This window comes from Lytechinus variegatus, chromosome 13, assembly GCF_018143015.1.
Source record: "Lytechinus variegatus isolate NC3 chromosome 13, Lvar_3.0, whole genome shotgun sequence".
Classification (NCBI taxonomy): domain Eukaryota; kingdom Metazoa; phylum Echinodermata; class Echinoidea; order Temnopleuroida; family Toxopneustidae; genus Lytechinus; species Lytechinus variegatus.
Genome location: NC_054752.1, coordinates 6,790,310 through 6,814,759, shown reverse-complemented (window position 1 = coordinate 6,814,759; position 24,450 = coordinate 6,790,310). Strand labels below are relative to the sequence as shown.

General features: G+C 37.1%; 1 protein-coding gene and 1 long non-coding RNA gene across 2 annotated transcripts; both read right to left on the bottom strand.

Moving 5' to 3' along the window:
• LOC121425931 lies at positions 1 to 492 on the bottom strand. The gene is made up of 2 exons (XR_005971546.1): positions 410 to 492; positions 1 to 341 (listed from the first exon to the last, which is right to left on the bottom strand). It is a non-coding gene; the product is annotated as an uncharacterized LOC121425931 (long non-coding RNA).
• A 540-nt stretch (positions 493 to 1,032) lies between these two features.
• LOC121425930 (ADP-ribosylation factor-like) lies at positions 1,033 to 19,456 on the bottom strand. The gene is made up of 5 exons (XM_041622040.1): positions 19,355 to 19,456; positions 10,524 to 10,770; positions 8,646 to 8,756; positions 2,966 to 3,090; positions 1,033 to 2,057 (listed from the first exon to the last, which is right to left on the bottom strand). The coding sequence occupies exons 2-5, from the start codon at positions 10,669 to 10,671 to the stop codon at positions 1,899 to 1,901; spliced, it is 543 nt and encodes a 180-aa protein (XP_041477974.1). The 5' UTR covers positions 10,672 to 10,770; positions 19,355 to 19,456; the 3' UTR covers positions 1,033 to 1,898.
• Between the last annotated feature and the right edge of the window lie 4,994 nt (positions 19,457 to 24,450).

Sequence of the window (24,450 nt, the reverse complement as noted above, 5' to 3'; positions counted from 1 at the left end):
AAGCGACCTTTCATTGACAAATCATGGGGAAATCAAGGCTTATCTCAGAACAGAGAAGGGATTCTACTCGGCTGCATGTCTGGGGGTGTTATGTAATAGACGCCGGCATGTCTGGGAGGTCTTGAGAGTAATAGACTAACCGACCAGATGTAAACTGCGTGTTTTCACTTTGAATCATGTAACTTCACAGTGGTTATTTATTTTGGTTTTGCAATCAAGAGACCTGCCACGAGTCTAGGAATTGGGATTGTTGAAAACTGGAACAGCGATGATCCGAAGTAATAACCATCACGAGTTCGGTCAAATTCGTGCTGTCCGAACTATTATCGCATTAGTCCGAACTATTATCCGAACTATTATCGCATTAGTCAAATTCGTGCTGTCCGAACTATTATCGCATTAGTCCGACGGGCGCTCATGATGGACGGTTTATATTATGCAAGTCAATTGGCCTTTTGCAAGTTTTGTATTTCCCCATGATTTGTCAGTTGCTTGGCCCTTTAAAGGACAAGTCCACCCCAACAAAAAGTTCATTTGAATAAAAAGAGAAAATCCAATGAGCATAACACTGAAAATTTCATCAAAATCAGATGTATTGTAAAATAAGAAACTTATGACATTTAAAATTTTGCTTAATTTCACAAAACAGTTATATGCACATCCTGGTCAGTATGCAAATGAGGAGACTGATGACGTCATCCACTCACTATTTCTTTTGTATTTCATTATATGAAATATTCTAATTTTCTCCTCATTGTCAAGTGAAACAATGATTAATTTCTCCCTGAACATGTGGAATTAGCATTGTTTAATACTATATGGTTCAGGCAAAAAGTATGGTCCTTATTGTCAAATCTTTAAAAAATGAAATATTGTATAATTCAAATGATAAAAACAGAATAGTGAGTGATGGACATCATTGACTGACTCATTCGCATGACACCGAGTTCTGCATATTACTGTTATGTGAAAAATAAGCGAAACTTTAAATAGCCATAACTTTCTTATTTTACATCCGACTTTTATGAAATTTTCAGCATTATGCTGGTTTGATTTTTCTAAATTTATTCAAATCAACATTTTTCTGGGATGGACTTGACCTTTAATAACAACATAGCACAGTGGTCACCGGAGCAGAGAAGCCGATAGCATCAGCTTACAACAATATCTGAATATTACACTTCGCTAATGACATACATGTATGTGTATGTCCTACTATATATTTCATTATCTGGGCGTAGTACTCTTTCCATAAAGAATAATCTCCCTGCATTTTACATGCAAGTTGTTTAAAGGTACATGTAATAACATATATGTAATTATGCCTGCACCAAGTAGCAGGAAAGAAATAATCAATTCCCGATTAAATGTGATTGTCAATGTAAGTATGGCACACAAAATAGAAGGTGAATAAAACAACCATAGAGAGACAAATTTTGTTCAAATTTTCACCCATAGGGCTTCATCAGGACAGTAACTATGTCATACCTTGTATCGAAAGTTAGTAATTATTGATTATATTTTTTTCATATTGCAGGGTTCTGGGGCCTACCTTATAACAAGTTATTGTAAATTTGCCACTGTCCAGTAACCATGGTAACAGGGTTCAGCAGCCAATCACAATCAAGGTTTCCATTGTATTAAACAAAGGCAAAGTAACCACAGCTGTACATGTAATTCTTTAGGAAATGAGTCCCTACACTGAATCAATGGACAACACATACTGTATGCCAAAGATTTTGCATGTATGTATGTTTTACTATAATACTTCAAGCAGTTAGAATTCCTGATCAGATACCTTTTAAGAGTTTATTTGTCATTTTATTGCATGAATGCATTTAAAACTTTGCGGTTGGTTATTCAGCCACAAAGTTCACACCGTAATTGCCTGTTATGCACTATTTCTGTTTGACTCGACTCGATAACCAGTCTAGGCCTTCGTAAAGTCCGTCCCCCGTGGTTGCACACGTTCCGGTGATGTACCAACTTCGGCCGTGCAGATTTGACAGACCAAGGGCATTACTTAAATCGGATGTACTCATCGCATTGGGAAGATCCTGCAATAGCGTACATAATAACACACACAAAATGAAGAAATGTTCTTACATGTCATCATTACTAAAAAAACGACTGTAATTAATGTCGGTTGTGGCAATGATTTCAAAATAAGTTCGCTTAGAATACAACAAAACGAAAAGCAAAGTATCTGCATGTTTGAATAAAAACTATGTGCCTGAGGATTCTTGAAGATTTATTTGTCGTTTTATTTTAACAGGGTAGCCCTTTCAGTTACAAGAACTGCTCGACCAAGGGGCCCTGTATCAACAGAAATTAAAAACATGACAAAACAATATCACATAAAAATCGTCAACAAAATGAACATATATGAGAAAAAAAATGTAAATACTAAATACATAAAAGTAAACAAATCAAAATCACAATAAACTTAATATCAGAAAGTAACAGAAAGTATTCATGGAAATCTTAAGATTTCCAGATATTGTGTAATTCCCTTTTTTCCCTCTTTTCAGAAAACTGGGGACTCGATTAAAGCTTCAAGCTGTCCTCAACGGGGATACAAAACAGGAGATATATACCCTACTCATGCAGTTCCTCAAAACCTTGACTGTGTGTGTGTGACATTACGTTGATGTTGAGAAAAGGATATGCTACTAGTATTTTTAAATGGTAATTTGCCCATTGGTCTACACCCGTTGAGTATTCTTTCCATGTGTTCTCATCTCATGGTCTAATCCTAGTTCGTCCACAATAAATTTGTCTACTTTTGTCATACTTGTCATTTAGTCCCTTTCACACTTTGTTTGATTTTCATTTAGGCTATACCCATTTCATCTAATATCTGTTTGGTCAAAAAAAAGTGTGGGGGCTGAAGCCCCCGCAGCCCCCCCCCCCCCGCCATTTCCACGCCCCCTTGAACATAGTCCTTGAAATTACAAGATATTACCTGTTTGTTAGCAAACACCAGTAGATGAGCATCTCTGAGTTCATCTTCATTAAGCATACGATTTAACTCCTCTTTGGCTTCAGTGACGCGCTCTCTGTCATTGCTGTCTACAACAAAAATCAGACCTACACAAAAAAATGAAAATAGGAAATAACCAGCATATCAACAGTCTCTAAGGCTCGCATTCTAAACTCAGGTTTAAATAAAACTCTGGTTTAAAGTTGTGGTTTAACTATGGATAGCAAGTTGTGACATAAAACCCTATTGGGAGAGGTTTGATATATCGGCTCATATGACATACTAAACTGTCTGGGGAGGATGAAAATAAATTAAGAAATAGGAAAGAATGAGGAAAGAGCACTGCGGTAAACATGAGAAACATCCAATGTAAACAAAATATTGAAATGTGGCTTCCCATAATTTTCAAACAGTTTTAGCCCATGGTCTGACCTCAGAAAACGGGCCTAAAAGTCCTTAAATGAGGAAGGCAAAGGTGGAGATGCAGGTAAAGAGGGTTTGGGGTCCCATGTAGATAAAGCCCAATGTGGCCAGTACAATATAGAAGCCTGCCTGAAAAAGAATGAAATATGGAGCTGTCAGGGCCAGAAATCAGGCAAATGTATCAAATAAAGGGGAGCAAACTGTGTGTTTGAAATACATGTATGGTCTTAAAATATAACTATGAACAATACAAAGAATAACTTAGCATATCATTTCATTTGAATAGAGGATCTTTAACATTTTGAAAGGAAAAGTAATTGATATGCTTATTGGTAACTATATAAAATATGAATGTATTGAGAAGTTAATTAATGCGTCAAGTGGGCTTATATTCAGAGACTACATGGCTTAGAATGTTGCATTATGGCTGAGGAACCTAGCCAGATTTGAGTAGTCAAGGTTTTGGTTGGTGCTACATGTGTAACAGGTCAAAATGAACTGTTTATTGAAAATTCATATATTTTCATTACTCTTAATCATTCGTCTGTAAGTAATAGATGCCTTCACAGGAAGTGCACAGGAAGTAGTAGAAAGTAGAAATATTTAACAATCTTCATGCTTTTCAAGAAATATGATTCACACTCTTTCTGGGATAGAGTGATGCTGAATGGTCTTTGGGTCAAAACATCACATTCCAGAGCTATAAGCTTGTATGAAGTAGATAATTATGGTCAAGGCTTAGCATCTGTGAATGGAGAGTGATAACTGCATAAAAGGGAGAGAGGATTTTGCTCCAATTCACTCCTGCACTGCACCCCATTCATGGGGCAGGCAGAGAGGCTTCTTCATTTTTGGGTCAGAATTATAGGTAAGATATTTATCTTATTTTGTCAATTCTGTTAGTTTTGAACAATAGTTTATAAAGTTGGTTAACAATGTATTTTCTATTGTTTTGAATAAGAGGTTAGGTTATATTAAAGTGCTATCTTTGCTAGCATAGCATGTTATTTGTCTTATTCTAAGGGGTTTTGTGAATTAAATAATTAATTAGTTGTGCATCTGTCTTTGTCACTTCAGATGATTTTTTGTGATATTTTATATTAATTACTTGTACTTGTATACTTGATTGTAGTATGTAGTTATAAACATAAAATGTGTTCGGTTCTAATCGTAAAGTAAAACGATTTAGTAGAATGATCTTTAGAGTTGAAGATTTTGGTTATTGAATTGTTAATGCAATGTTTCAGTTCTGTGTTTCAGAGTAAAGGGTTACAATAATTGCTTACTATGTGTAATAATTGTTACTTTCCTTTTAAAGGTATTTGACATGACATTCGTGTAGCGGGTGAGGCTATCACGAGAGGAAATATGGTCCTCTAGGCCAGATTGCCAGGGTGAGTGGTTATCATTTATAAACCACTGTATTTCAATGCTAATTTGTTGGCATATTTAAATTGTTGTTTGGTAAATTTCACATTTATTTGTTGGAAGAGTTATCCATAACGATGGAGGAACTGAATTTGTGATTAGATGAGTTGAATTCAGGCAATATTGAATAAGTTTTAATGAATGGATATAGACAACATGTTTATCATTTATTATTACGAGTCTACTTGACGTCATATTGATGAATGTTATATCTTAGAGTCACAAGCAAATATGTGTATATTTCTATTTTGTGCATTTTTTCAAACATTATCATCATTCTAGTTAATTGTTTTATTCTCATTGGTTTTTGCAGGTTTTTTTATTTCTTTATCTTTCGTTCCTGTACTAGGAAATTTTGGAATTTGTATATAACGACTCATCGATATTAAACGAACCGAAACACAAGGAATGGTGTCGTGTGTCATCTTTCTACATCAGTTTCCGCATGTTACAAAGTGGCGTTGTCAGCAGGATCGATGTTCGTCGTTGGATACAACCAAGTTCAAACCCTGACAATCTGAGGAGCTCATCCGTGGACATCTTGAATTTGTAAATATGAACGTAGCTTTAAGATGTATTTGTGTGTGTGCATAGTGTGAATGTTGTAGCCAAAATGTAGTTTGTTTGAAAGTAATATGAGGCTACAATGTATTTGATAGGGATTTATACTAGTGGGAAGGTATTTTATGAGATACCCTGTAAGTTTTCAGATCAAATGGCTTTGGTCAAGGGAATACTGAGTACTGTTGAAGGTTAATTTTGTGTTGTCATGGTAATGCTGTGTTTTGGAACAGTCCATGCCCCCTTTCTTAAGTAATTTTGGCTGGTTGGATGGGAACCACACATTGGGGTGTAGGAGGCCAGAGACACCAGTATTTTATATGTTGATAGGAGGGAGTACAGTATGTGCAGAGTAAGCTCTGGGTTTGGCAAACATGATTAACTAATGAATAGTTGAGGCGTTTCTTTGTCTGATACTTGAAGTTTGTTAACTTTTTAATTTTTGTTTTGGATCTTCGGTTTAATTAAGCTATGGCGTGAATTAATGGTAATTGTTTGATCCAGAATGTGTATTTGATAGTTTTAGGGGCTACTTTGGAAAAAGAAGGGGAGCCCACGTGTTGATGAAAGTGTTTTACTTTTATGTGTCTGTGTGTTATAATGGTTACCATATTGTAATATGCTGATCTTTCTGATTTGTAACTGGGATTTGGCTAGGAGTACTGCTAGGTTTAGTCAGGATAAAGTATCAATGTTAATTTCGAGAACCTCAATCTGAGACCGGGATTGCATTAGAGGGATACTGGAGTGACTATTGGGGCAGTAAGGCTTTTCTCTTTACCTTTGTTTTTCTGTTAACCTTCGAGGCCGGAAAGGACGCATTGGTAGTTGAGAGAATTAGTCAAAAGTGATGAGATTTTTCAATATGTTATATTGGTGAACCATTGTTCCATTGGAAATTGCTAAGATTTGGGGGAACATCTGGTAATTGTTGTTATTTGTTTATTGTCTTGTAATTCTTTAACAATTTGGATCAGCTTAAAGTATAAGTAGGTATATTTTGGGAGGTTTAAGGACGACATTGTAGTGATTGATTTACTGGCTATAATTATATAATGGTCTGTTATTCGTTGAGATACATGGATTGTGAAGGTCTATGTCGATAACTAAACAATTGGTTGATATAAACTCTGGAGCTGTTAGGATCAGTTAGGAAGCACTTGGAATGTTTAATGCTAGGAACCTCAACATGATACTAGTATTACATAATAAGGAGTGTACTTGAAAACTGAAACAGTTGAGTTTTTGCACTAGATATGTTTTCTGTGTTTATTCTCGTCACGAGACCAGGAACTTCGTATTAGTGGTGCGGGTTCGCCAATACCGTGTTATTGCCGAGATTTTTTATATTCTGTATCGGGAGATAACTTGCTTTATATATTTAGGGCCATGATTAATTGTAAATTGACTTGTTCTGTAACTGGGAACAAGTATCTCCGGGTAGTGTTATCTAAAGTAGGACTTTAATTTGTAATAATTTGGTATAGTGAGTGCCGGGACGTCACTCAATTAAGTAGGGGAGTATGTAACAGGTCAAAATGAACTGTTTATTGAAAATTCATATATTTTCATTACTCTTAATCATTTGTCTGTAAGTAATAGATGCCTTCACAGGAAGTGCACAGGAAGTAGTAGAAAGTAGAAATATTTAACAATCTTCATGCTTTTCAAGGAATATGATTCACACTCTTTCTGGGTAAGAGTGATGCTGAATGGTCTTTGGGTCAAAACATCACATTCCAGAGCTATAAGCTTGTATGACGTAGATAATTATGGTCAAGGCTTAGCATCTGTGAATGGAGAGTGATAACTGCATAAAAGGGAGAGAGGATTTTGCTCCAATTCACTCCTGCACTGCACCCCATTCATGGGGCAGGCAGAGAGGCTTCTTCATTTTTGGGTCAGAATTATAGGTAAGATATTTATCTTATTTTGTCAATTCTGTTAGTTTTGAACAATAGTTTATAAAGTTGGTTAACAATGTATTTTCTATTGTTTTGAATAAGAGGTTAGGTTATATTAAAGTGCTATCTTTGCTAGCATAGCATGTTATTTGTCTTATTCTAAGGGGTTTTGTGAATTAAATAATTAATTAGTTGTGCATCTGTCTTTGTCACTTCAGATGATTTTTTGTGATATTTTATATTAATTACTTGTACTTGTATACTTGATTGTAGTATGTAGTTATAAACATAAAATGTGTTCGGTTCTAATCGTAAAGTAAAACGATTTAGTAGAATGATCTTTAGAGTTGAAGATTTTGGTTATTGAATTGTTAATGCAATGTTTCAGTTCTGTGTTTCAGAGTAAAGGGTTACAATAATTGCTTACTATGTGTAATAATTGTTACTTTCCTTTTAAAGGTATTTGACATGACATTCGTGTAGCGGGTGAGGCTATCACGAGAGGAAATATGGTCCTCTAGGCCAGATTGCCAGGGTGAGTGGTTATCATTTATAAACCACTGTATTTCAATGCTAATTTGTTGGCATATTTAAATTGTTGTTTGGTAAATTTCACATTTATTTGTTGGAAGAGTTATCCATAACGATGGAGGAACTGAATTTGTGATTAGATGAGTTTAATTCAGGCAATATTGAATAAGTTTTAATGAATGGATATAGACAACATGTTTATCATTTATTATTACGAGTCTACTTGACGTCATATTGATGTTTTATCTTAGAGTCACAAGCAAATATGTGTATATTTCTATTTTGTGCATTTTTCAAACATTATCATCATTCTAGTTAATTGTTTTATTCTCATTGGTTTTTGCAGGTTTTTTTATTTCTTTATCTTTTGTTCCTGTACTTGGAAATTTTGGAATTTGTATATAACGACTCATCGATATTAAACGAACCGAAACACAAGGAATGGTGTTGTGTGTCATCTTTCTACATCAGTTTCCGCGTGTTACACATGTATACAAGGTTGTTGGATCGTAATTGCCTTAATTTTGGGACAGGCAGACAAACAGGTGGAATTCTCCCCCCCCCCCCAGAAACACTGTAAAATGTCTAGAGGGTATGAAAACTTAAGACAGTCAATATTGACCCAATGTATTTGTGTCATCGAGCCGCCATCTCAGATGACAGTGCCTTTGCCTTGCATGTGTTATAATATGCAGCTGGCTGATCTCTGACAACTCTGTTTGTACACATATTCCTATACCCTCCAGGGGAGGGCGCTTTGAAACTATGATGCCACATGCATAAAAGGTCTATTGAAATGTGCAAATGATTGATACCTTGTGTGTTCTGGAAGTAATGCCTCCAAAGTGGTCTAATCTTGTCTTGACCGCCAACATCCCACACTGTGAAGCTTATATTCTTGTACTCCACCGTCTCTACGTTGAAACCTGTGAAATATCACACAAATTAACAATACAATTTAGATATTTGACAGCATTCTCAAGCAATATTAAATGTGTGTTTACCATCCAAGATTGCAGCACACAAATGAAAATTCACAACATTTGACAGTGGGTATTACATGTAGAACCACACTAGATACGTATTGAAAATTATTAAGGGCAGCAAAATATTTTAAATCAACAACCTTAATTTTGAATAGAGACAACATCTGGGGAGCATTCCATGAAAGGACTTGTCGGATGTTTTATCCGTCAAGTCCCATTTTATCTGACAGTTACTATAGTAACAGTGCCTCTCAGCCAATCAGAATCAAGGAAAGATGTCAGATCTGACATCTGGGGGCATTTCATGAAAGGACTTGTCGGACAATTTATCCGTCAAGTCCCATTTTATCTGACAGTTACTATAGTAACAGTGCCTCTCAGCCAATTAGAATCAAGGAAAGATGTCAGATCTGACATCTTGTGGGATGAAAATATTGATGAAACGCTCCCCGGACAACTTGTCGGACAAAAATGTTGATGAAACGGTCCCCTGAACATCACTTATGAATTTTGTCATTCTTATAATGCAGAGATCACTATTTAAATCCTGGCGTACGTTTTGTTTTACATTTCTCACCAATTTACTGACATGAAAGTGCTGCTGGGTTTAAAAGGAATAGGGGCCCCAGTATGAAAATAACTTTCTACAATTTAATAGACGAATTGGCAATTTACCATGAATTAAGGTTTAGAAAAATATACTAAATGTTCTTTTTGATGAATGCTTTCGATATATTCGTCATAAAGTTGATAAGATGTAAAACAGTTTTAGGGTTCTAAATTCACTGCTTTTTCGTATTTCCATTGTCCTCGTAATTCAGGAAACATACATGTAGTTATGCATTGATTTCATGCCCTTTTAAATTTAGGTTTAGTGGTTGTAGGAGAAATTCTAAGTATTCTTCTTTTTGATGAATGTTTTCGATTTCATTATTAGCTTTAAAGTTGGTAATAAAAGGTGTAAAACACTTTAAGGTTTCTTAATCATGTTAATACACTTTTTTTTCCATCTTCATTGTCCTCGTATTAGGTATACATGCTTATGCATTTGTTATATGCCCTTAATAAACTTAGGTTCAGTGATTTCTGTAACATACAACATGCCCCCCACACATATTTTTTTACATCTTACATGTTTAAGCAACATACATGTATTTGATAAGTTCACTGCAAAATGAGGGAGTATGACAGTGGGCATACCCAAAGAAATCTGACAAGAAGTAGGCAAACACTGTATGTCACTAATCAGGGGGCATTTCATAAAGCTGTTAGTAAGTTACAAGCAACTTTACCAACGACTGGTGATCCTTTTCATATACAGACCTGGGGCCCTTTTCATAAAGAATTACAACTGTTATAAATTTGCCATTGTGGCAACTACCATGGCAACAGGGCTCAGCAGCCAATCAAAATCAAGGTTACCATGGTAGTTGCCATAATGGCAAAGTTACAACAGTGGCAACTCTTTATGAACGGGCCCCAGATTTCCATTTATGCTGCTTTACCGTTTATAAATAAAGGATCACCAGTCGTTCGTAAAGTCGCTTGTAACTTACGAAGAGCTATGAAACACCCATCATGAATTACACGTAGTACATGTAGGTGCTTGTGGCAGAAAGTTTATTGTTTAGGGGGAAAAAATACAGCATTTTGGCAGGATCCTCCGACCATGTCGCTGCTCGAGAACAATCAAAGCGATGGTCTTACCTATCGTGGGGATGGTTGTGACAATTTCTCCAAGCTTGAGTTTGTAGAGGATGGTGGTCTTTCCGGCAGCATCCAAGCCAACCATCAGTATTCTCATCTCCTTATTGCCAAATAAACGGCTGAACAGATTGCTGACAGCCAAACCCATGACGGAGCAGAAAAGCTGTTTTTTCTCTTACCAAATCTTCTGTTAAAAGTCTTCAATGGCTTTGTAATTGGAGATATAGTTTTTCCCCCTTGGCCAAGTCTGGAAAGATAAGATCCCAGGCTACATAAAAAAAATACATGTATGTATAGACCTATATGTAATAGAATATGTTAAGGAACAGAAATCAACTACTATAATATAATATATAATAGTATAATAATGCGCCAAACTGCTAGTTATGTTTAGAATGTGATGTTAACACTTGTGTCGATGGGCGATAATGTTGGTTGGCAACGTTTGGCAAAAAATTGTTTTTTTCTTTATGGAATGACGCTAAATGAAATTATTAAAAGTACATGTAGGAGAGAGTTTTACTTACATGTTATTGATGCCATCTTGTCTCCTTTGGGATTGCATCCTAGCGAAGTGACGCGTCTATAGAGGGCAGCAAAATCATGAGCAGTGCCAATCTAGATTTTAAAAAATACTTGCATCGGCCAATAAATACCATGAATTGTATATAATGATATTTACCGACCAATGCAAGAAATTTACGATTCATGAATTTATCAGCCTATGCAAGTATTTTTTTAAATCTAGGTTGGCACTGCTCATGATTTTGCCGCCCTCTATAGACGCGTTGCGTCACTAGGATGCAATCAAAAAGGAGACAAGATGGCATCAATAACATGTAAGTTAAACGCTCTTCTACTTTTAATAATTTTATTTCATTTTAGGGTCATTATATTAAAAGAAAAAATATCAATTTTTTTGCCAAACATTGCCAACCAATATCGCCCATCAACCTAACTAAGTGTTAACATCACATTCTAAACTACCTTGGGCAAAGTTCGTGCAGGCTCCACTCTACTTCAGTACCGCTACACTACGCTCCACCTACCCAAACTTCGGGATGGTGAACTCGATCGGATATTCTGAGTGACAAAGTTGGGATCAAAAATTGGTTTATTGTAAAAATTAAAGAAAAAAAATATAACAAGAAAAAAAAATAGCTTAATTTCTTACTCTTCACCCTTATTTCACACAGTGTCCATCCTCCGGTTATCCTCAAAATTGGTGATTTTGGGCCAGTACCTATTTCCTCACACGAATTATTCACAGCCGATTTCAAAACATCGCATGCAATCGGTCGCAGGTCAAACCGATCGCATGCAATGTTTTTAAATCGGCCGTGAATAATACGTGTGAGGATTTTTTATTCTGGCCCCAAATAACAATTTTGAGGATAACCGGAGGATGGATACGGAGTGAAAACTGAAATAAGGGTGAAGAGTAAGAAATTGAGCTATTTTTCTTTCTTGTTATATTTTTTTGTTGTCTTGTCTTTCCGTTGATGCCCACAATCATTAGGTTTATTATCATGGCATATAAATGTCTAGACAGGAATAACCGTTGTTTCTGGGGATTTATTCAACAATTTCTGACATTTTACTATAATCCCCATTCACCGCCGGTAGTGTGTTAGTGCGAACCTGCATGTGTATTCTGGGTCGACAATTCAAAGGGCAGGTTTTTTCCAGATTTTGATTTCTTTTAGATTCTAAATGACATTATATGATCTTGAACGAAGGCCCACTATTTTCATTAAGACTCTAATCTTTCTATTAATACTATGTAAAATCTATAAATTATCAAAAATATACTTTACCGATGAGTTATTCCCTGGGTTATTCCTTATTATTTTTTATTTTCTGCCGGAGAGGAAAATATGGCAGCCGTCAACGAGTTTTGCTTTTATCAAGGCTTTCTGATTAAATTTTTGATATCTTGGCCAATCAATGCGAGCGACAAGTTCCAAAAGACCGAATGCACGCTCATCTACAAGCGCAAAGCAGCGGCATAAATCGTAATATACAGCGACAGGTATACGTCTGTGAGGATAATGACGTCATCCAAGATGGTTACTTACGTTGACCAACGAAAGGATCGAAGATGACGATGTTTCCATCATCGTTTGTTTCGATCATCATTTGAAAGGAATTTCAGTTAGCGGTAACTGCGGTCTAAGGTACGATATTTCTGAATTTTAAAGTAGAAATATATTGAAAATCGTAAAACTGGAGAATCATATATCACAATAAAGGAGAAAATAAGGAGAACACGATGGTGTACATCATTTATCATGGAGACGGATGAAACTCAGTTAATTGATAGTTTAAAGTTCTCTCTCTGAATGCTTCAAACACGCAGAATTACGTCCGCGAAATTGGGGATTTTTTATGACGTCACTGTCTGTACGAGAGGCGTGATTGGCTCTCCCATGTGAAGCTCCACTTGCATGCAAAACCTGTTGCAAGGGTACATTTTCTCCACATTGTCACTGAATACTTCGATCCCGAAATGATCGAAAGAAAACCCATAATTTTATCGAGATTTGGATTTTCAAATTGATGATTTCGAGATGAAGAGAATGATGATGAAGTGAAACAACACAGTGACGTAGTTGGAGGTAAATTGGGGGAATTACGCCGATGATGATGATGAAAATTCAACTTGCAACACAATCACAAGTAAAGTCATGTACATACCGATTCGCTACCAATTCATGCTGCTGGAAGTGCTAGCTACACCGCTCGGGCCAAATTGAATTCATGCTGAACATGAATAACCACATCCAGACAGTCTATCATAAGAAGGAAAATGATATAACTGTACTTACAAACAAGTGAATAATCCGAACCTGAAGGCAAATCAACTCAACGAATAGTACCAGACGATATGGCATATGCACTGACGATAAACTTCATCCGGCTGGATAGATTGTCACTCGTTCTGTTAGATGTAACTTTTATCTCATTAATTTGACAAAATTACGAAACTCGGGGAATTATTATTCTATATAAAAATATAGTAAAATCTCTTATCATTTTTTGAATTACGATAAAACCTGTTTTGAAGGAAAACGTTGAGGTAAATTAAAATTAGATGTAAAAGATCATCCCATCATGCGTAGCATTATGTGATCGTAAACAAACCATCACAACAACACATGCCGTATTGTTTGCTCGCCTTGGCTGAGACTGAGAGAATAGATCTATGCACGTTTTGCACAGCTCTCAATCAGCAAGGAAGGAATACGTGCATGTTTGCGATGGTTTGTTTGCAATGACATACAAGCTACGCATGTTGGGGGGGGGGGATTTAAAAGTAATTTTAGTTTATCTCAACGTTTTCCTTCAAAAGAGGTTTTATCGTAATACAAAAAAATAATAAGAGATGTTACTATATTTTTATATATATAAATAATTCCCCGAGTTTCGTAATTTTGTCAAATTAATGAGTTACAAATTACATCTAACAGAACGAGTGACAATCTATCCCAGCCACATGAAGTTTATCGTCGGTGCATATCGTCTGCTGCTATTCGTTGAGTTGATTTGCTTTCAGCTAGGTTAATTCGGATTATTCACTTGTTTGTAAGTACAGTTATATCATTATTTTCCTTCTTATGATAGACTCTCTCTGGATGTGGTTATTCATTTTCATGGATTTAATTTGGCCCGCGCGGTGTACGTATATAGCTACCACTTGTAGCAGCAGCTGCATGAGTTGGTAGCGAATCGGCATGTACATGACTTTACTTGTGATCGTCGGGCAAGTTGAATTTTCATCATAATCATCGGCATTGTTCCCCCATTATTTACCTCCAACTACCACACTGTGTTGTTCACTTCATCATCATTCTCTTCATCTTTAAAACCATCAATTTGAAAATCCAAATCTAGATAAAATTCTGGGTTTTCTTTCATTTCGTGATAGAAGTATTCAGTGACAGTGTGGAGAAAACGTACCCACGCAACAGGTTTTGCATGCAAGTGGAGCTTCACGTGGGAGAGCCAATCACGCCTCTCGTACAGACAGTGACGTCATCAAATTCCAGTCAATTCAGAGACCGATGCGAGGCATATTTCGGAGGGGCATTTTAGCGTTTTTTAATCGGCGATTTTCACCATTTTGTATTATTTTCGGTATTTTTGAATGACCCACTGATGATCCCCACATCATTACCTTTCCATTGATATATAATAAGACCACATTCATAATCAATATATTTCTCCTTTAAACATTTTTCGTAAATATAGATGTGATTTCTTTTACATAATGTGACATTTTATGTACAAAAAAAGATTGGAAAATCGGGTTTCCGCTATTAGATCTAACGTTACTGCTAAAATACGTTGTCTGTATGTACGGGCCTCTAGTCTATGTCTATGACTATGTTGCCAAACATCGAGTATTGGTGAGTGAGCCAACGCAGTTCAGCGGGACAACCAAAATACAGAGACTGAAGGCAGCTTTTGGTCCGATGAATCAATTGTCAAGATTGACAATAAATAATATTTTCATCCCACCTTTGTCACTCGGAATATCCGATCGAGTTCACCGAAGTTCGGGTAGGTGGAGTGTAGTCCCGGGGGGGGACTCTACAAAAAAAGTGGTAGGGGTGTGCCGCAGGCGAGACAAAAAACGGGGGCCGTAGAGCGGGCTTATTGTAAAAAGGAGGGTCCTCGGAACGGGCTTCTGAACTACGTTGTGAAAACGGGGGTCCTTGGAACGGATCGCCAGCGTGTGAGTACGTGCGTATGCACGTGCACCCCTATGGAACGGGCGTGCGTGCATGATGCAGCTAGCCCGGCCTCCGCCGGGTGTGCTAGCGCAGAGACGATGTTCGGACAGCGCTCGGCAGCCGCTTTTCACCAAAAGCAGATCAATGCAACTGGAACGGCGTAACGAAAAATATGCGAACCTTTGGAGCGGATTTCTTTCTTTTTTCTCGATAAGAAGAAAATGCTAGATCTATGCCATGCATTTTAGAGCGGCTTTCTTTTTTTTTTCTAATAAGACAAAAATGCTATGCCTTGGTCTTGGAACGGAAATTTGGGTGTAAAAATGGGGGTCCCCTCCGCGGCACATACCCACTATGAGTAAGACCAAAAGCTTCGGTCTCTGTTATGTTGGTTGTTCAGCTGAACTCCGTTGGCTTCACTCATCAAATACAGAGACCGAAGTTCTAGCGATCTGTACAGGGGACTCAATGGCCATATGTTTATGTACTTAAGATCGGATAAAACGGGGAAGTGAATTTGCGAGACAGCCGAGCGAGGTAAGTCACTGTTTTTGTTCCTTTTAACTTGATTTTTCTCAGTTTTGGGGCAATTAATGCCAAGAGGGAATATTGATTTGCATTTTAGGCACGTTATTTCTCAAAATTTTCGGCCTTATCGTCATCCAAGTCACTGGGGACAAACTTGAGACACACCTCAAATATCAGCAATCTTTCAATAGAATCCACGGTTGGAAGATTTTCAAAAGAAATTCATTGTTCGCGATGCGAAACTGTGCGAAGCTTCTCACTGAGCGGGCACTTCCTTCCACCACACGTTTTCCCATTGACACAAAAACAATTGACTCGGACACTTTTTCAAACGACAAAAATAGTCTTTTTCTTTTCTCTCCTGTGGCGGTATATTCTTCCTAGTTGATGAAGCAATGATCAAAACAAGACAAAATTAATCACACAAAAACACTATATAACTGTCTAAATACTCCTCGTGATCCGAGTCCCCTTCCCGTGTCAAGTTCGTCCTATCTCCCATAGGAGGGGACTTGGATAACGAGGAGTAGTATTAGTCGTTATCCAAGTCCCCTCCTATGGGAAATTAGACGAACTCAACACGGGAAGGGGACTCCGATCACGAGGAGTATTTAGACAGTTAAATAGTGTTTTTAATGTGATTTTCATTGATTTTAATGATTTTTATAATCGAAAATATTCATTAATCATGTCTATTAAACTGTCTAAAAGTGGCAGAGTGGTTTTGAAGAGGGAAATGAGGGGTAGATGAATATCAACGGGTTAATTGCCGTTTTGTATTTTTAGGAGAGGGGACTTGGATCACGAGTAATAGTACTCCTCGTTATCCAAGTCCCCTCCTATGGGAAATTGGACGAACTTAACACGGGAAGGGGACTCGGATCACGAGGAGTATTTAGACAGTTAAATAGTGTTTTTAATGTGATTTTCATTGATTTTAATGATTCTTATTATCGAAAATATTCATTAATCATGTCTATTAAACTGTCTAAAAGTGGCAGAGTGGTTTTGAAGAGGAGGGAAATGAGGGGTAGATGAATATCAACAGGTTAATTGCCGTTTTGTATTTTTAGGAGAGGGGACTTGGATCACGAGTAATAATACTCCTCGTTATCCAAGTCCCCTCCTATGGGAAATTGAACGAACTTAACACGGGAAGGGGACTCGGATCACGAGGAGTATTTAGACAGTTAAATAGTGTTTTTAATGTGATTTTCATTGATTTTAATGATTCTTTTTATCGAAAATATTCATTCATCATGTCTATTAAACTGTCTAAAAGTGGCAGAGTGGTTTTGAAGAGGAGGGAAATGAGGGGTAGATGAATATCAACGGGTTAATTGCCGTTTTGTATTTTTAGGAGAGGGGACTTGGATCACGAGGAGTAGTATATACTGTTTTAATTCAAACTTCTTTAGACAGTTAAATAGTGTCTTTAATGTGATTTTCATTGATTTTAATGATTCTTATTATCGAAAATATTTATTAATCATCTCTAGGAAACTGTCTAAAAGTGGCAGAGTGGTTTTGAAGAGGAGGGAAATGAGGGGTAGATGAATATCAACGGGTTAATTGCCGTTTTGTATTTTTAGGAGAGGGGACTTGGATCACGAGGAGTAGTATATACTGTTTTAATTCAAATTTTTTAGACAGTTAAATAGTGTCTTTAATGTGATTTTCATTGATTTTAATGATTCTTATTATCGAAAATATTTATTAATCATCTCTAGGAAACTGTCTAAAAGTGGCAGAGTGGTTTTGAAGAGGAGGGAAATGAGGGGTAGATGAATATCAACGGGTTAATTGCCGTTTTGTATTTTTAGGAGAGGGGACTTGGATCACGAGGAGTAGTATATACTGTTTTAATTCAAACTTCTTTAGACAGTTAAATAGTGTCTTTAATGTGATTTTCATTGATTTTAATGATTCTTATTATCGAAAATATTTATTAATCATCTCTAGGAAACTGTCTAAAAGTGGCAGAGTGGTTTTGAAGAGGAGGGAAATGAGGGGTAGATGAATATCAACGGGTTAATTGCCGTTTTGTATTTTTAGGAGAGGGGACTTGGATCACGAGGAGTAGTATACTGTTTTAATTCAATTCTATTGATCTTAATAATTATCATCGAAAATAGGAAACAAGTAACACAGTGGTTTAATTCGGATGAAGGGGGACTTGAATCACGAGGAGTAATTATAGACCGACATTTTTTTACGTACCTTACGAAATAAAGCAATGGAGACAGTTAAGAGAGAGATGCATTTTGATTTATTTAGTAAAAACGTGATAGACGAAATAAAGCATAATCTTGACAAACATATCATGAGATTTATTCATAGCATAATTAAAAAGTACGACGAAATAAAGCCTATATATACTGAAAAGAAGTAGATGCAATTTTGATTTATTTAGTAAATTAGGGATAAACGAAATAAAGCAATGTCTGCAGAAGAGGGATATACTCGGGGCCGATTTATTTAGTAAAAATGTAAACGAAATAAAGCAAATTTCATAGTGTGGGAAACATAAGAAGATGAATATAATCTTGATTTATGTATATGAAAAGTACTAATTTACGAAATAAAGCAATGGAGATTGAAAAGATGATTCAATCATGATTTATTTAGTAAATTAGGAATCAACGAAATAAAGCAATTGAGACTGTTCGAGGGATATAGGGGCCGATTTATTTAGTAAAAATGTAAACGAAATAAAGCAAATTTCATAGTGTGGGAAACATAAAAAGATGAATATAATCATGATTTATTTATATGAAAAGTACTAATTTACTAACTAAAGCAATAGAGATTGAAAAGAAGTATATAGATGCAATTCGATCTGATTCATAACGCCAATAAAGTGAAGATAGACCAAAGATTGTAGAGCTCGCGTACGCGGCGCTCTACAATCTTTGGTGGAGACTGAAAAGAGACAAGTCACACACAACTACGATGGAGGTTGGTAGAAACAGGTAGGACATGTTTTACGTTGTGAAAAATTGTCCGTGGATCCGAGTCACCGGGGACTTGGATCACGATAATGCCAAATTTTCATTCATTAAAGACAAAAATTGAGGAGCCCCGACAAGACAGGGGGATTTTGCATTGCAAGTCCCCTGATGGTGGCTGCACGATAGCGAGCCGTCTGTGTACGACTACGAGGAGAAATTTAAAAAAAAGAATATTAAAAAACTCCTCGAAAGAGACGGCTGCCAGCTGTCTAATACCCACTATGGCTATGCATTATATACTGAGTGCCTCCTCCCCCCCCCCCCCCCGGCCCCGGGCATGCCGGGAGTGTAGTGTAGCGGTAGTGAAGTGGAGTGGATCCTGCACAAACTTCGCTCGAGGTAATGTCTCTGGCTCTGCCGCGCCGCCGGTGGGGCTCCCTGTCGCTGGCAGGACCAGAGCCCGTGCACCTTCGCGCTGCGATCGATCTCTGTCCATTTCTTTTTCACCTTATAAAATCACAATGAGACATCAGAATGTTACATTTGCCTCTATTGAATTTATGCCAAATTTTTCTACAATCACTTAAGTTATTTACAATCTTGCCAGACGACTCACCTTCAACCACCTGATCCTGAAAAGTTCAATTTTGATGTCAACAGCCCAATTAATTCGATTAAAGCACGATATCGAAAACGCACCTCATTCTTCATATGGCAAGCCAAATGACCCATAATAATTCTTGCATTTAGATCCAATATATTCATTGGCCCATTTTCGATACCATTGTGACGGGCCAATTAATTTATTGGCCAAAAAAGGTACAAATAAAAAAAAACATTTATTTGCCAAGCCGGTTAATGACTTATTCAGAATACACAGTTCATAGATAAACTCAATTATGTGCAGAGGCGTTGCAATAAATTAAAGTTTACATTTTGAAAAAGTATGGGAATTGAAAAATATAGAACATATGGGCCATGACTTATGGGATTTTTTCGAATATATTGTGTTTTCTCATCTATCAAATGAAAGTAAACATATTGACAGAATGTTGCACTTGAGAGAGCACCCTCCATTTTTGTAAAGCTCGAAGAAATTGGTTTGCAAGCGCAGAAATGCTCATTATTTCCACGCTCCCAGCGAAAACAAACTGATCTTGGGCATTTCTTTTGCATTTTTAGCCAATTGAAATAAAACATGTACATATCAACAGTTTTTAACAACTCTGAGACCCAAATAAGCAATAAGCTGGATCTAAGGACATAGCCTAACTGAATGTAAACACTCAGAATTTTTTATGATTTTAAGCTGGGTTTAAATTTCATATTTCATTTAATTCTCTTTTCTCTACATTTTTTTTCCAAGCTTGACAATGATTAAAAGAAAGAAAAGCAAGCCGCCTAAGCTATTTCATGTGAATCACAGCTCTGTTATATATCACGATGAATAGGTGTGTGTGTGTAGGCGGGAGGGAGGGAGGGAGGGGGCGGCGCAATTTAATGGCGCTCTACAGTGGCGTACCTGGGATTTTTCACAGGGGGGGGGGCAAAACCAGTCGAAAAATTTGACAAGCAAAAAAAAAAGCTCTTCATCGTACCCGAAAAATATTTGAAAAGCAAAAAAAAAAGGTCTTCAAGCTCGTCAGGGGGGGGGGGGCAAAATAGGTATTCAAGCTTGTCTGGGGGCCGGGGATATGTCTTTTGTATGGGTTTTGACTCGTCGGGGGGGGGGCAAACTGCCCCCTCTGCCCCCCCCCCCGTAGGTACGCTATAGTGGCGCTCTATGAAATGCTTTTGGGCTAGAAAAAAAAAGTAAAAAAAAAATAAGGTAAAAGATGATCTTCAAACCAATCTTCATCGATGCCAAAGTTCATGCGTTCTTCATGATTCACGTCTTCTTTGTACAGTGACACTGATCATTGCTTGGGGTGGGGGGATTAAAATATTTTGACCAATGAAAATAGGTCATTTTTCCCTGTCCATCAAAACAGTGACAGTGGAATTAGATCAGGTGACCAATTAAAAGATTATTATGGGATGGAAAAATGATAACAACATAATCTTTAAGTGTGAGTTATATTTGGCTGAGAGTCATTGGATGCAGTACAAAACAAATCCCACGTTTTCCCCCGGGTTTCCCCTTATTTCGCTTTACACTTGCAATTGCATCCACGTCCCAGAGCAAGTGCCATGCAGCAACCCCCGGGGGGGGGGGGCAGTCAAATGTATTGCTGTACACATGCGTGACCAATTTTCTAAACACCAAACGAGTTTTTCCATGTCTGCAAATAACCCCCCAAAACAAGTTTTCAGTCGCAGGCTTTCTTTGGCCCCTAAACAAGTTGTCGCTAGAATACCCGGGGGAATTCAAGCTCGCGGATCAATTACCCTTTGAACACGTTTGACTCCTGAGAAACCTGTTATTAAAGTTAAATCAAAGTTTGTCCTTCTAAAGAAAGAAACTTTTAAAATTTGGTCGTCTATGTCTTCGATAGTTGCTGAATACTATGGCCCTGAAGGGACATCGCATATAGACCAAATCGCGAATATTCACGACGAAATGGGCGACGAAATTCACGACGTCGCCAATTTCGTCGCGAATTTCGTCGTGAATTTGAAATTCGCGAAGAAATTGGCGACGTCGTGAATTTCGTCGCCCATTTCGTCGTGAATATTCGCGATTTGGTCTATATGCGATGTCCCTTCAGGGCCACCATAGAATACAGCCGCTGTGATTTGGCGAAACAAATAATCTCCTGTTCAAAAGCCTCCAATTTCGTTTTTTCTTGAAATAAAACAACTGGACATGCTGTATCTTCTTTACTAAGTTCAGAAACGAACTGCAACTAGTTAAAGCTTTCCAGATGAAAGAGAGGAATGAACACATATTTTTGTTGATCCAGGCTGGTGGAAACCTGATGGAAAAGGAACTGGGGAACCGATCGTAGATTGATTTAGATGGCCGGAGGAAACACAGGAGGAAACGTCCGTCACATCGTATCGTGGAAGTTGAGAGAGAGAATCCAGAAATCAGCTTGAGACACGTTTCTTCATAAAGGCCTACTTCACTATAGAACTATAAACATTTAGTCATTATACAACGGACATTAAAAAACTTAATAAGGGCACACGGACAATGAACCCCCCAAAACTATTTCCTTTCTCCTTGTCTTTACCTTTTTCCCTGCACTGTAAATATATTAGGTAAAATTTTTACCATCACGATGGTAAAGGTGTCCAACCAATTTTGGGCAGTATACCCAATGCGGGAAGCAGTCCAGTAAAGTTAAAACATAAGCAGCAATTATTTTAGAAAGGGCGAAATTTTCTTCGAAACTGGATAAATAAAAGGGCCGAAAAGAAATGCCCAATGTTGGTTGGACAAATGGACACATATATAAGTACCCCCATGGAGCACTTTTACCCAATATGTCTTATAGAGTATACTAAAAATTTGAGTGCTGGTGTGAATATAGAGTGTACAGTATATGTTGAGCTAATTACACTTTGTCTTTTTGCATACTAGAGAGTAAACCATATGTGAATCAAGTTTGGAGAAAACCGAGGAAGAGTAAGCATACATTTTGAGCATAATAAAACAAACGACCAATTAGAAATTTAAATCTTTTCTCTCTGGTCTTTGTGTTAATAAACTACCCCCCCCCCCCCCCAGCTCGGTAGTGGCGAGGCGGTGCTTCTTCCTGAGATTTAAAAAAAAAACAGACCTTATCAAAAATCATTTCCCCGCCCGCCGACATAAAGCCGTTGTCGAGGAGGCTGGGGTAGAGGATCCGGAGCGTTAGACATATTATCGTAAACTTCATTCTTCTGATTCATCTTAAGCTAAATAGTTTTTAGGATGTATGTTTTTTTTTTTTTGTTTAGTATAACTGCTTTTCTAATCAAAGCATTTTGGTATATAGAGTATATTTCCTTTTGATCAAAATAACGTAAATAGAATAGTGCCCAAGTTTATGCCACCGCTGCCCCTGCCGCTACAACTAATTCCTCAAATTTCCATTCAAAGTAGAGAAAATCAATTTAAGTTGGAGAAGTGCTCTTATCTCTGGGATATATATATATAATTTTCGCCCTATGGGCAAAAATTCGATAAAACATTATTGTTCACGGAGTTTTATAGGCCTACTTTTATTTGTTTAAACCCACTTATAATCTCCGAGCAGATCATTTGACTCTATTTTATATATTTATTATATAAACTATATAAACAGTCTTTTAAAATTCTATTCATTTCATTTCCATTCAAAACATAATACAAAGTAATATAAAACAATACAAATCAAGTACAATTTTACAGAAGGGCATTTTTCGTTCGTAAAACAGACAAAAAACCCCAGTATAATATAGAGCATAAATGGAAATGAGGGGGATCCACTAAAAAGCAAACCTTGTAAAGTGTGGATCCCCCTTGGAAATGAAGAAATTATAGTCAACTTATTAAATGCGTACATGCATGTATTACAGGAAAGAAAAAAAAGGAATAAATCAATCACAAAGGGTTTAGTAAATGCTGTGGAAATAAAATCATAGATTGTAAAAGGAGCATAGCTCTCAAAATGAAAGGAAGAGTCCCACTCTTCGTCAGTGCCCATGATGTGACAACAACAACAACAAAGTTTTCAAAATCCGTTGAAACAGTCGTTATTACATTCCAGTTCCAACAAAATTTATTTCCAAGTATTCTCCAGATTTTCGACGCAAACCTCACGTCTTCGTCAGGGATACAAAAACTCAGACTCAGCTGAAAGTACAAAATTATAAATGATTATTTACATGAAAACGAACCTCTAAACGTGAGATAGTGATAAATATAAGTTTTCAATGGAAAATACATATTATTTTTGCTAGGTATCCGAAAATAATTTTCTCTTTTTTTAATCGAACCATCTTTTTACAGTGGTTTGACGAATGGGTTTTTGCCCCCCCCCCCCCATTGAACATTTACTGGCCTCCATATAGTTCGATAATGATAAACGGATGTTGATAGGATGCAATATTTAAAAAAAAAAAGAGAACAGAAAAAAGCTCGCTTATTTCTTCTTTCCCCAATATGATAGCCCCTCACTTATTCATTTATTGCGGGGGGGTGGGGTACGTGGGCTATCATTGAGCGTGGTGTCGAATAATCATTTTTGCCAAGTCATTTTGTTCAAATATATCTTGCATTAGTGTATTGATGAATCACATAGTTATGATTTTGAGGAAGTACAAGGATTAGGGACCTATCTAGCAGTGGAGTAATGTACAAATTTTTTTATGGAAAAGACATAACCGTTCGTATGACACAAACTTTCTCAAAATCCGAGAACTGGAGCGAAGCGATCCAGCAATAATTTTGATCTTGTTTAATACAAAATTCAAATTTTGTGATATGGCATTATTCAGAAAGTGATAACATATTTTCACAGTTTGTCCGCTTTCCTTTCATCTGTTCATCCTCTATTCTTGGTTGTGAAACTTTTGTGGGCGCTATAGCTAACCATCTTCTGTACCACGGAAGAAAATGGGCCTACACAATGAGGTCGGGGGGGGGGGGGGAGGGATGAATATTCCCTTCTGAAGTTCTGGCTTGCCATACTGGTCCGGTTCGGTTAAGAATCCTCCACAGTCTGATCCGGTGTTCGTATGCACATTGCTGGGTATGCTGGCAATTCGATTAGGACCGTCAATTAAATTCTCGGATCGGGTAGC